Source organism: Aptenodytes forsteri, unplaced genomic scaffold, assembly GCF_000699145.1.
Source record: "Aptenodytes forsteri isolate BGI_AS27 unplaced genomic scaffold, ASM69914v1 Scaffold797, whole genome shotgun sequence".
Taxonomy (NCBI): Eukaryota; Metazoa; Chordata; class Aves; order Sphenisciformes; family Spheniscidae; genus Aptenodytes; species Aptenodytes forsteri.
Genome location: NW_008794442.1, coordinates 89,220 through 100,627, shown reverse-complemented (window position 1 = coordinate 100,627; position 11,408 = coordinate 89,220). Strand labels below are relative to the sequence as shown.

The 11,408-nt window shown below is 44.2% G+C and overlaps 1 protein-coding gene across 1 annotated transcript in view; it reads right to left on the bottom strand.

The window, feature by feature from the left end:
• Positions 1-1,744: 1,744 nt before the first annotated feature.
• CPLX4 (complexin 4) overlaps positions 1,745-11,408 on the bottom strand; it is a 19,192-nt gene continuing 9,528 nt past the window's right edge. Inside the window, exon 3 of the mRNA XM_009289546.2 lies at positions 1,745-2,182. Within this exon, the coding sequence (XP_009287821.1) occupies positions 1,955-2,182 (228 nt within the window). The 3' untranslated portion in view covers positions 1,745-1,954. The remainder of the gene's footprint in view (positions 2,183-11,408) is intronic.

Here is an 11,408-nt window from a genome sequence, read left to right as displayed (position 1 = left end):
CTGGGCAGCCCCCCCACCATTCTGTGGGGCTGGAGAAAATGACCCAACCCAGGCAAAGGGGGCTCAGTACAGAGTGGCTTTCACTTCTGGAGTGCATTGTATTTGTATCTTTTGCACTTCACAGACCAATACCTGAGGCCAGGATTGAGGAAGAAAGAGGGAGGGGAGAGGAGAGGAGAGGAGAGGAGAGGAGAGGAGGGGAGGGGAGGGGAGGGGAGGGGAGAGGGAGAGGGGAGGAGAGAAAGAGACAAAAGAGTGAAAAGACAGAGAAAAGGAAGGAAGGCAGGAGGGAGGGAGGTGGGAAGGAAGGCAGGCAGGAAGGCAGGCAGAGAGGGAGGGAGGGAGGGAGGGAGAGAAAAGAGACAAACCAAACTTAGTGCATTTATTAATTTAAAAATGAATATTTTTACTTGATTGGGTGGAGACAGAGAGAACGAGAGACTTAGAAACCTGTAGGAAGGTGCTACATGTATTCATTTGCAAATTTCATTCACAGGCTAGCTCTTGGAAGACTTACAAAGTCCTTCATTTTATAGGATATCTGAGCCCCTCAGGAGTAGTATTGTGTACATCATCCATGTGCAAGGGCTGTACAGCTTTTGTGTGGATTATCATGCATGATAACTACTATGGCTATGCAAGACAGAGACAGACTGATGCTCCCATCTGCCTTAACCACAGGACCCTGCTCCACAGGGCTGGTGGAGATGACCTGTGCTGGCCCCATCATTGCCTGCCCAGGCTGCTTGGGGCTCCTGGGCTAGCGGCCCTGGCAGCGCTGCAGGCTGCAGTGAGTAGCCATCCCTCAACCAGCCAGCTGCTCTGTATGGGGCCACATTCCAGCTGTTAGCCAGCATCAGCTCCGCTTGTTGGGGAGTGGGAGGCAATCAGGTCAGCACCTACTTAGGTTTTCCCCAGAAAAAAACTCTGAACAACAGCAAAGAAAATCTTGCTTGGTCCTGAATCTAAAACCATTGAACTGGATCCTGTGTGTCCCACAGACTGAATCAGATTTAGCACTAGTGAAAGCCATGCTTTTTCTCAGGGTTTAGGTGCCCTACCCTGGCATAATCTTTCAGGTGAGCCAGATACAAGGTTTAGCCTTGTACGGAGCTAACTCCTAGAATAAATGTGGTGAGCTTATTTTACCCTATACAAGTTATTTGCTGGTACCCCAAGCCCCAGCATTTGGCACACATAGCAGCCAAGCAGAGGGCCACTGCTGTCACTTGACGTTTGAACTGCATTTGAAGACGTAGAGGCTGTGAAATTAAAGCAGCCTGGAGCAGTCTGTGTTGCTCACTGACTGTGGTTCGCTGATAGCTACCAAGCCTTGGTTTCTTACAAGTCCTCACTCAGTTCTATATATGATGACATTTTTGTCCCAAGCTGTAGAGTTATATGCTTCACTTTTTGCCTTTTACTATATTTAGTACAGAGATGGTCAAAACCTTTTTTTTTTTTAAGTTTTTGCAGAAAATGTCAACATTTGCATACTGGGTTTGTTTCAAAATGTTTGAAACAGATGTTTTTATTAGAAATATATGTATTTATTTCTGAAAGCAGTATTAAATGAGTGGTTACCTACCTACATATTATGCATCAGAAACACAATTTTGCTAAAAAATACAATTTAATATCATTTTGATCACTTTGAAAAAATGGGAAAAGGCACATTTTTTCCCCAATATTAGCTTTTTTAAAGCCATTTTTTTCCATGGGGAAAAATGTTATGTTAAAAAATGAGCATCAGTTCTAACTTTGCACTAAGCAGTCACAGCACATAAATTTTGACACCCCCTCTCGGGGTTTTAAAGTCTCTCTATCTCTCTCTCTCACTTTTCTATATTTACATTTAATGCTATAGAGCTAAGCGCATTCCTCTGCCTGCTCTCACTCTGCAGCCCCTGTCAGACAAGACTGAATTCACAACCCTTGGATAGTGGTGTCTTTTCTACATCACAGAGCATTTCTGCTCAGCAGCCTGTTTCATTTCGGTGAAGGTGGCTTGTGCCTTTTCTTTGATCGCATCCATGTCCATATTCTGGATGTTCTGCAGCTGTCCCAGGATAGAGTCCTTGTCCTCTTCCTCCACCTGATCTTCTGCCACCATCTTCTGAAGGTCTTCTGGCAAATCCACATCATCTCCAGCCATCTGTATTTGATTCTCATCCAATTCACTCTGATACAAAAAGCAGAAAATAAAAACAGTGCATGAGAGTATTTCTGCTATCCCAGGATCTACTGATGAGTCTCTTTTTTGTTCGTTCATTTGTTTGTTTTAGGGAGAACTGAAACATATGCACAGATTTTTCAGTCAAAGTTTTTAGATGCAATTTGTGAATTCAGGGGCTCAATCAGCCCCCATACAAGTGTTAAGAATTTTCAGACAATGTCAATTGTATTTCTTTGAAGGGTTTCAGTAGTGTCAAAACTGAAGACCTCAGTGTCACTTGCCATTTTAGAAATCTGTCATATGTGTTAACTGTGGTAACATGCTGATACTGCAGGAAATCCACCACAAGTTATTCGTATCCACCAAAGACATGCTGCAATATACTGCCTAGGCTGTCATCTGTTGTGCGATTTGGTCAACGAAGCAATAGCTTTAGAAAAACTGTGTGGCTACCATTCCCCTATTAATTTGGTGGTGGGTATTTTTAGATATCAGCACTAAACTGAAGCCTTCCTGAAGAAAGATGCATTAAACTTAGGAAAGAATTACTGGAAAAAAGGCCTCCATCTTCCCCAAACCATGTCTAAACTATATCTAGGTCTTTGGTTGTCATCTCTGAGTTGTGATGAAGAGCAGGGGCTGTCTGGCACATAATCAGAGCAGTGCTGCAGTGCTGGTAAGTGGGGTAATAGGAGGACTTGGACAACAAAAGAGAGGATGGAGATGGGGTGTGAGTCTGAGAAAGCAAAAGGAGACAGGAGAAGGAACTGGTTAAGCAATTAAAAGGGCTGAGATGCAGTCAGCACTACACACACTTGCTTCCTGCCTGCCCACTGAAATGCTCTATCAGTGGGGCTATGTCAATTTTTCAAACAATGGTGATTTTGTTCACATTTTTGTGGTGGATTCTGATGGATTCAGAGCTCAGAAGAACAGGGTATTTTGACACAGCTCACACATCAAAGATAAGCATTAATGCCTCATTACATCGCCAAAATGAAGCATGACAGCAGCAAAGGCCTGATATGAATAAGCAGCAATGCTGTCAGCAGGAGGTGTTTTTGAGAGTGAGAGGGATCTTGGGTTTGCATGAATGAATGAATGCAACAATGAATGGAAGGACATATATGAGCAATGTGTGTGTAGTTTCAGACCTTAGCAGGGACAGGCAGACTGGGATGCTTGGCTACATAGTCACTATTTACTGTTACCTATATTTGCACAACTTTATGTTTGCAATAACTGTACTTCCCTTTAACCTGATTTCTCCCCATATATCTTATGAAAATATGGAGAGGTGTTTCATGATCGTTACTACTATGTGGGTAAAATGGGTGAGGATGTCTCTTGACCCTTTTGGGTAAGGGTTGCTGCTATCAGATCTGTGGAAGCTAGAAACAATATCCCAATCGGCAGAAGTATTCTTTATTGATTGCGTAGCAGGAAAAAATTTGTTATCCTGCTTGTGTTAAGCTTTAAGTTAAACGTGTTAAGCTTTTAATCAGCAAGTGCTGGCTATCGGAGGAATTAGCCCTTTTGGAATTCTCCCAAGTAGCAGTAGAGAATGATAAAGAAAGATATTGGGTTAATCACTGAAAAAGTCCCCCTAAGCAGACAATCACACATGTTCTTTTCTTTAGAACTATTTATAATTTAAGACATCATCACTGCATGCTACTGTATATTATGTGGAGAGATACCCATACAGTGCACACAAAGGCCACTTTGGTGATGCGAACAATTGTTTGGCACATTCTTGCACCAAAGCCCCCTGTCCTACTGAAGTCTGAGATGTGATGCACAATGCAATTTGGGGGTTCAAAGTGTTCTCTGACCAAAGAAGAACGTATTCAGATATAGTCTAAAGCAGTACAATTCTGCCCAAGTCACCTGTCTCTACCCACTTGGCATTTAGCCTATCCTTGAATAGACTAGTATGAACTTCAACAGGGTAGGGTCACTCAACAGCAAGCCAAGAAGTACATAAGGTGTGTATGGCCTCTTCTCTTTCTTCTAAAATTTGACAGATCTGGTTCTGTTACTTTGATTTGAAATGGAAGTGTAGCATTAAGTTTCTGAATTTACCTGTTGTGTTTTGGTTTTTTTTTTAAGTCTGGTGGAAATAAGTTAAAGCTTGTTTTCTCACAAGGAGAGACCAGAAGATTTTCCTACAGGATGTTCTTAAAGTCAGGCTAATGCTGCAAGTGTCCAAATACACACTGAGCCTGCAGCTCCAAGCACCCACTTCTGAAAGTCAGAATCAGAAATGTGGTGCGGAAATGCATCATGTCTGTTAGTTTCAGACAGCAGCTTGCAATCAGAGTGTGAGCAGGGTGTGCAGATCCCTGCTGTCCCAGCGTGCACATGTGGGGACTGTTACTTGCCCAAGGCCAGACATGGCTCTGACAGTGATAGAGGCACTACCCCGCATCAGAATACACTCAGCTTGGACTACAGAGAGCACCCAAAATAGGCAGACCTCATGGACAGGACAGCTGGGGCCATGGGCTCTAATAAATTCATACAGAAAGCCCCTCTGGACCCTGGCAAACCTGCACTCGACTGGATGGCCTCTCTCCTGATGACTTTAATCTCCATAGTCTCCAGGTCTCTGCAAGTGTTCAGCCACCCTTTTAGGACCTCTGAGAACACAGAAGCAACATCTATTCTAGTAAATTAAATATGCCTGGCACTGGTCTCTTGCCCCAAGGCCAGCTGTCCTGGAACAACCCACTGCGATGCTATTGAACTCTCTCACCCTACCAAACAGGGTGGTCCCATCTAACTGCCTATTGGCAATGCCTGTCCTAACTCCCAAACTGGCCCTGGGAACTGCTTGGGAGAGTGCCCAGGCCAAAACTGGGTCAGACTCTCTTCTGACAATTCAACAGCATAGGCGATAGAGTCCTAGTGCCTGGTAATATACTTTGACCCTGATTATGCATCTGATGTAGTAAGACTCAGATCCATTTTGTTACAGGTGCAATATAATGCAGAGTTCTTTATACATACATGATACACAGGTGTAAGCAGAAAACAGACAGTCTAAACATCCATTTATATGAAGTCTGATTGTAAACAAAAGAGATCAAAGCTCACAGGCTAATCTACAGGGGAGCCAGACTGCTTTCCAGCATCACTGTGTGATGTACTGCTTTCCTTATGTCTAACATCCTGTCATAAAATTTACCTATGCCTACACGCAGAGATCTTTAGGTAGGTGAATCCAAACCTGATCCTGTGATTCATCACCTATAATGAACCAGTTACATACAAAATCAGAGTTCATCTTGCCTTGACCTGCAAGTGGGATTTTTGGTAAGCAATACAGCAGCCCCATACTGACCTATGCCGTCCAAGGGCTGCAGGTACCTCACAAGTAGGTACGAGGAGCCACAGGTTGGAAACACCAGCCTTCTCCCCCACAAACACCCTCTTGTGCCATCCCTACACAGGGATCACAGTTTGGAGCACAGGAAAGGTGTGCGGAGGCTGCTTGACACCCGAGCTGTCAGGGCCTCGTAGGCACTGTCATGTCATTGCCCAAACTGGCTTCAATAAGAACCCCCTTACCCCTGGGGTCCAGAAATCCCATTTCAGCTCAGGTCAGGCCCCCAGTCCTGCCCTAAGCTACATCACAGCTGTGCCTGTGCCAAGGTGGTCCCCTGCTGAGCCTGGCTTGTTGACTGGCTTTCCAGGATAGACCATGCTTTGTCTTCCCTGACAATTACTGGGCTGTCGCTGGATCCTGCTGCGAGCCCCAGCTCTGCGTACTGCGTTTAGAGCCTGCGGGACTGTGCCTGTGGGTGAGGGCACTGCTTGTGCTGGGCTCCCCCGTAGCCCTGGCCTGGACCTTCTCAGCGAGCAATCCTGATCCCGCTGCCTCCTGACGTCCCCTGCTGGGCCTGGCTTGTTGACTGGCTTTCCAGGATAGACCATGCTTTGTCTTCCCTGACAATTACTGGCTGTCGCTGTCCCCTGCTGAGCCTGGCTTGTTGACTGGCTTTCCAGGATAGACCATGCTTTGTCTTCCCTGACAATTACTGGGCTGTCGCTGGATCCTGCTGCGAGCCCCAGCTCTGCGTACTGCGTTTAGAGCCTGCGGGACTGTGCCTGTGGGTGAGGGCACTGCTTGTGCTGGGCTCCCCCGTAGCCCTGGCCTGGACCTTCTCAGCGAGCAATCCTGATCCCACTGCCTCCTGACATCCACATTGTGACTCCATTTTTCCACAGTGGAGCCACAGCTGTTTCACTCTGGCCTATTAAGAAAACATTTAGATCAGCAAAAGAATTCTTCAAGCTTAGCAAATACTTGTTTTCAGATACTTATCTAAAGCCTGTATGCACTGAAGAGCTTCTCCTGAGACAAGTTTCTCTTTCTGCCTGGTCAATATGCATCCCCCATGGCACAGCTAGAGCTTATGTAATGGTTGCGTACAAGTAAAAAACCCTTTAATTCTGGAATGGCGCTATTCATTAAATCAAGTCTTAACAATATTCCCATCACAGCACAATAGAGCAAGAGCTGTTTGAGATTACATGACTACATGTCCCTTTCATGGCAAGAAGCTTTCCTTTTTAATGTCTCTAGCAGCACTTGTTATTGAAAAGACATCTGATTGCATCTGAATACTCTTTCCCTCTAAATATCAGTGAATGAAAAACATCCTGCTGTTCAGTGACTGAGAATCTCATAGAGCAGTGCCCACAGAAGTGCTTTGACTAGGGGAAGGGATCCACCTGCTTGGAGCAGACGACATAGTCCCTTCCTGAGGTGCTAGAAATGCATATATCAGAACACAACCCCCAACACTTGGACAGAAGAACGGCACTGATGTGACAATACTCTGACAGAGAGTAGTGGCATTTGAGATAACGTGGTGGATATATGTGCAGATCAGTGATGTGAAAGGGGTGGTGGGGCCCATGGGGAGAGATTGCCGTGCTGCAGACAAGGTCTTTGGACAGGTTGGTCGGGCCTGTAGTCAGATGTTCCTCTCCTGCAGCACAGGCACCATCACCTCAAGACCCTGTGTTTAGACCTTGCAGAAGTTAACTGATTACTGGATGCCAGTTCAGGAAAAAGGCAGTACATGAATAAGAGAGTTTGGTGTGTTTTTTTTTAATTAAAATACTTATTTATGTATTTATATGATTTTTTAAAAAACGTTTTGTATGGAGGTTATGCATTGAATACTCTGAAGATGAAAAAGTTGTCCATAGATCGAATGTCTCACGGCTAAAAACATCTTTGTGATGACAAACCTAAGTTGACAATTCTGTTAATAGGATTAGGTTCATTAAGGGACTGCTTTCCCTTATAAATCTGGCCCAGATAGTATGGAGCTTTAGATTTTGCACTGAAAAAGGGGCCCTGCTTAGTCCTGAATTTCATGCTTTCATTTACAATGTGTGCTAGTGATTGATACTGGTAATATTCAGGGTTTCTATCCCATACTAGGCTACCTGAAATTACTTTCATTTTTCAAAATAATTATTGCATTATCACAGGTCTAAGAGCATTTTGCTGCCATAATGTTGTACCATAGAGTTGAATTCGTTTCAGGGACATATAGCGCGCACATAATAATTTCATTTTCTTCCTGATATAACGTATCTTTTCATAAGGGCTGATGAAAATAAAGCAGACCTTCAACCAAGAAATGCTATATGGGTAGACACAAATGCAGAAAAGCATATCCTGCAAAATTTACTTGCAACCGCCGCAAATCAGCAAATTTAAGTATATGCTTAATATCTTCTTTGCTGGCTTAGGGCTCCTGTCGTACCTTGGAGGCAAGTCTTCTACTGTTATTACTGAAATTTGGCCCCAAAGGCCACTTAGTGTGTACCAAAGTCAGGATCCTGCTGGAGATGGGGCAAATCACTATTGCATGCTCTTGGGTGCTATGAGATGGCAGTGCGCTCATCAGGGGTCAGCCAAGGGTGACCGTGGAGACCTGAACACCATCTCAGAACTGAAGAAAGCACTCCGGATGGGAGACTTTCAAAATCACAGACACACACCCAGCTCCACTGACTTTTAATTGAGAGCTGGGCACATTAAGTGTCCTGAAGCCTTTGAAACTAGCCCTTCTTGGGGTTTAAAACTGGGGCCTTTCAGAGTCTGGTGAGGCTGTGGGGAAATGCTGTTCAGTAGCTGGCTCAGCGTATGCCTCCAAAAGGAAAACAAAGCCTAATGATATTTTACTACTCAGCTGCTAATTAAAATGCTGGTGTTTAGAGATTTAGGCCTACAATCCAATCAACTACTTAAAATCTTGTACTTCATTTTTTTTTCATAATTAATCTTTCTGTAATTAAACTCGCCCTCAGGCAATATGTTTTCCTCTTTCTTGTCACTATGCTGAGCACCCACGGCCCAGAACAAATGGTATATTGCAACTGATGAATACAGAAGACCATAGAGGATAATCTGCCCTTGCTCCTTCTAACCCTATATATGACACTGGTCATGCACAGAGCTAACATATATCCATGTTTCTGCAGGCATATCCCTTTCTCTTCCAGATGGATATTCTGTCTGGAGGGAATCTGAAGATGCAGTGCATTTCCCTAGTCTTTTTGACGCCAGGCTATAGCTGTGAGTGAGTGCCAACAATTCCCTGACATCTACTGCAGGAACAAATATCAACCTTACACACATGGAGCGGATCCTGTGCTTACACCAGGCCTTGTGATCGCACGGGCCTCGTGCTGCTCACAGGCAATACACACAGTCTGTTTCACCTGGGACTGCACTGCTGAGCTGAAAGAGCTCCGCACCTATGATTCATCCCAGATGAGCAGGATGCATTGCAGATGCTCTGTGCAGTTTGTAGGAGATACCCAAGTTTGATAATGCCTGGAAATGTTAGACTACACAGTGCAGACATGCGCATTTCTATAGAGGCACCTACAGCCATAATAGCAACACCTCTAGGAAGTGAAAAAGAGATCAAAGTTCAAGTACAAGTAAGTGTGTGAGCTTGATAACCATCTGCGAAAGACTCACGGGCTAATACTACTTCCATTTAAAGGGGTCATTTGAACGAGAAGCTATAGGTGTAGTGATAGGCCTTCATTTTTGAAGATGACAAACTGTGCCTTCAGATAATTTTAAAAGCCAAATGTCCTTACAGAGAGTTTGTTGATCTGAAATGAGTTGTTATATAGAACTGTATTCACTTCAAATTTGCTTACAAAAGCTTTGTTCAACATTGACACATTTGAAGGGCAGGTAGAGGTAGCTTAATTGAGGTTTCTCTGCAGCATTTTTTCCCTTGCTCCCCCCCCCCCCCCCCCCCCCCCCCCGGACCTGTCTCAAAACACTCTGCCATACTTTTTTAAGACAGCACTTCTCTTTCTTGAAAAGTCAGTTAGCAACGTTTTGGTTGCAAAAAGCATGTTTTCAAAGTTAGAGAAAAATACAATTTTCATCCCTGATTATGAATAAGGCCTGCCAGACTGGTTAAATACAGATGGTAAAATTTTATCTAAGTCACAAGGTTGATTCACTTTTCATCCAAATTGTAATTTGCCTTTAGTGTTCAAGCAAAAGATTGAGTGGTGCAATTTTATGAACATGGCACTAGAGGGCCTTTGACGGCTCAGGGTTAGAAACATCATCAAACTAACACTGTAGAAAAAATGCATGATTTACAATTTGTGTTTACATTATATAATGACTTTCTGAGCCTAGGTGACTTTGTTAATTTTTAATTGCTTGACTGCTCAGTCCTTTCCTTCTTGCATTTCTCATGTTTCAGTGGGAAATTCTTTAAATATTTCAGCAGAGATGGTTGCAAATATTTTAGTGTTTAGTTGTGCTTGCCACAGAAAATGCATAAATATTCAATTCTATTGCTTGCAGGTTCTAAGATAGGTTTTAAAACTCCTCAGTCATATTTGCCTTTGCTCTCAAGTCATGCCAGGTAATGGAATCTAAGGGGCTAGTTGGCTCAGACCAAACTGTGTTAGGGACTGTCAAATCGTTTAACCATAGGGGTGATGGCACTCCAGCACTGGAGAGCATGCCCCAGCACTGACTCATTTAGGGGTTTAGATTTAACACTAGATTCACAGAGCACTGAGGAAACTGTACAAAAAACCCTTCACTGGCAAATGGTAGACCTTCTTAAAATGCATCCTCCACAAGGAACCCTTCACATCTGGTTCCTCCTGTCAAGCTGGAGGGATTGTACTAACCTAGGGCCAGAAACACCACCAAAAGCCCCTGACAGGAAAGGGAACAAGTTGGAACCATTAAGCCCACTGCTCACAGACAGCCAAACAACATAAGCGTTCCCACAGATCTGGATGTAGACAGAAGTGATCAAATGAACCCCCTACTTATTCATTAAATTCCTTTGAGGAGAATGAAAAGTGATAATTGGAGGAGCTGTCTGAAAAGGTTCAGCATTGTGGGAGAAGGTAGCAGAGATGATGTGTGCAGAGGTGGCTATGAAGTCAAAGATCAGTCCTTGAAGATAGTGGGAATATGTGATGGGTTTAAATAATCTGCTGGGAAAGCCCAGTTTATTGGGCTTGAATTTGGTATCTGTGGGTGAGACTCCAGAGAGCTAGGACAGGAAACCTGATAAATGTCATTTTCAGAACAAGGCTTGATGAATTTGAGCAATGCCATCCCACTGCTTGAACAGCCTTCAGGGTCTCTATTGCTAGTGAACATGATGGAAGCATTTTTCATAGTGAAACTTTCATTGATCTTAAGTCAACCTAGGATTTTTGCTTCAATTCAAGAATTGCATTGGGTTCTTGGTCCCAGTCGCAAAACCCCACCTCAACCAGCATAATATATTTTGGTTCATCTAAAATGCAAATTAGGTACAAGAAAACAAGGTAGTCTGACGGGGGTCCATCTATCAAAGAAGAAGAAGAGCATCTTCAGTCATAGGCTTGCCAAGCTGGTGAAGAGGGCTTTAAACTAGAGATGCCAGGGGAGGGGAACCTCATTCCATCCCACTCCTACCAGTTTGATGCCAGGGCCAGCAATAGATGCCCAGAGCCTGGAGAAGGAACACAGGTCAGCAGGAGAGAGCCTGAAGAGCAGCACAAAGGAACTCCAGCCAGTAAGACAGCTTCATCGGGGGCCCAACTTCAATGCCTCTACACAAACGCACGTAGCATGGGGAATAAACAAGAGGCGTTAAGAGACGTGCGCACGCCTGCAGGGCTATGACCTTATTGGCATCACGGAGGCGTGGTGGGA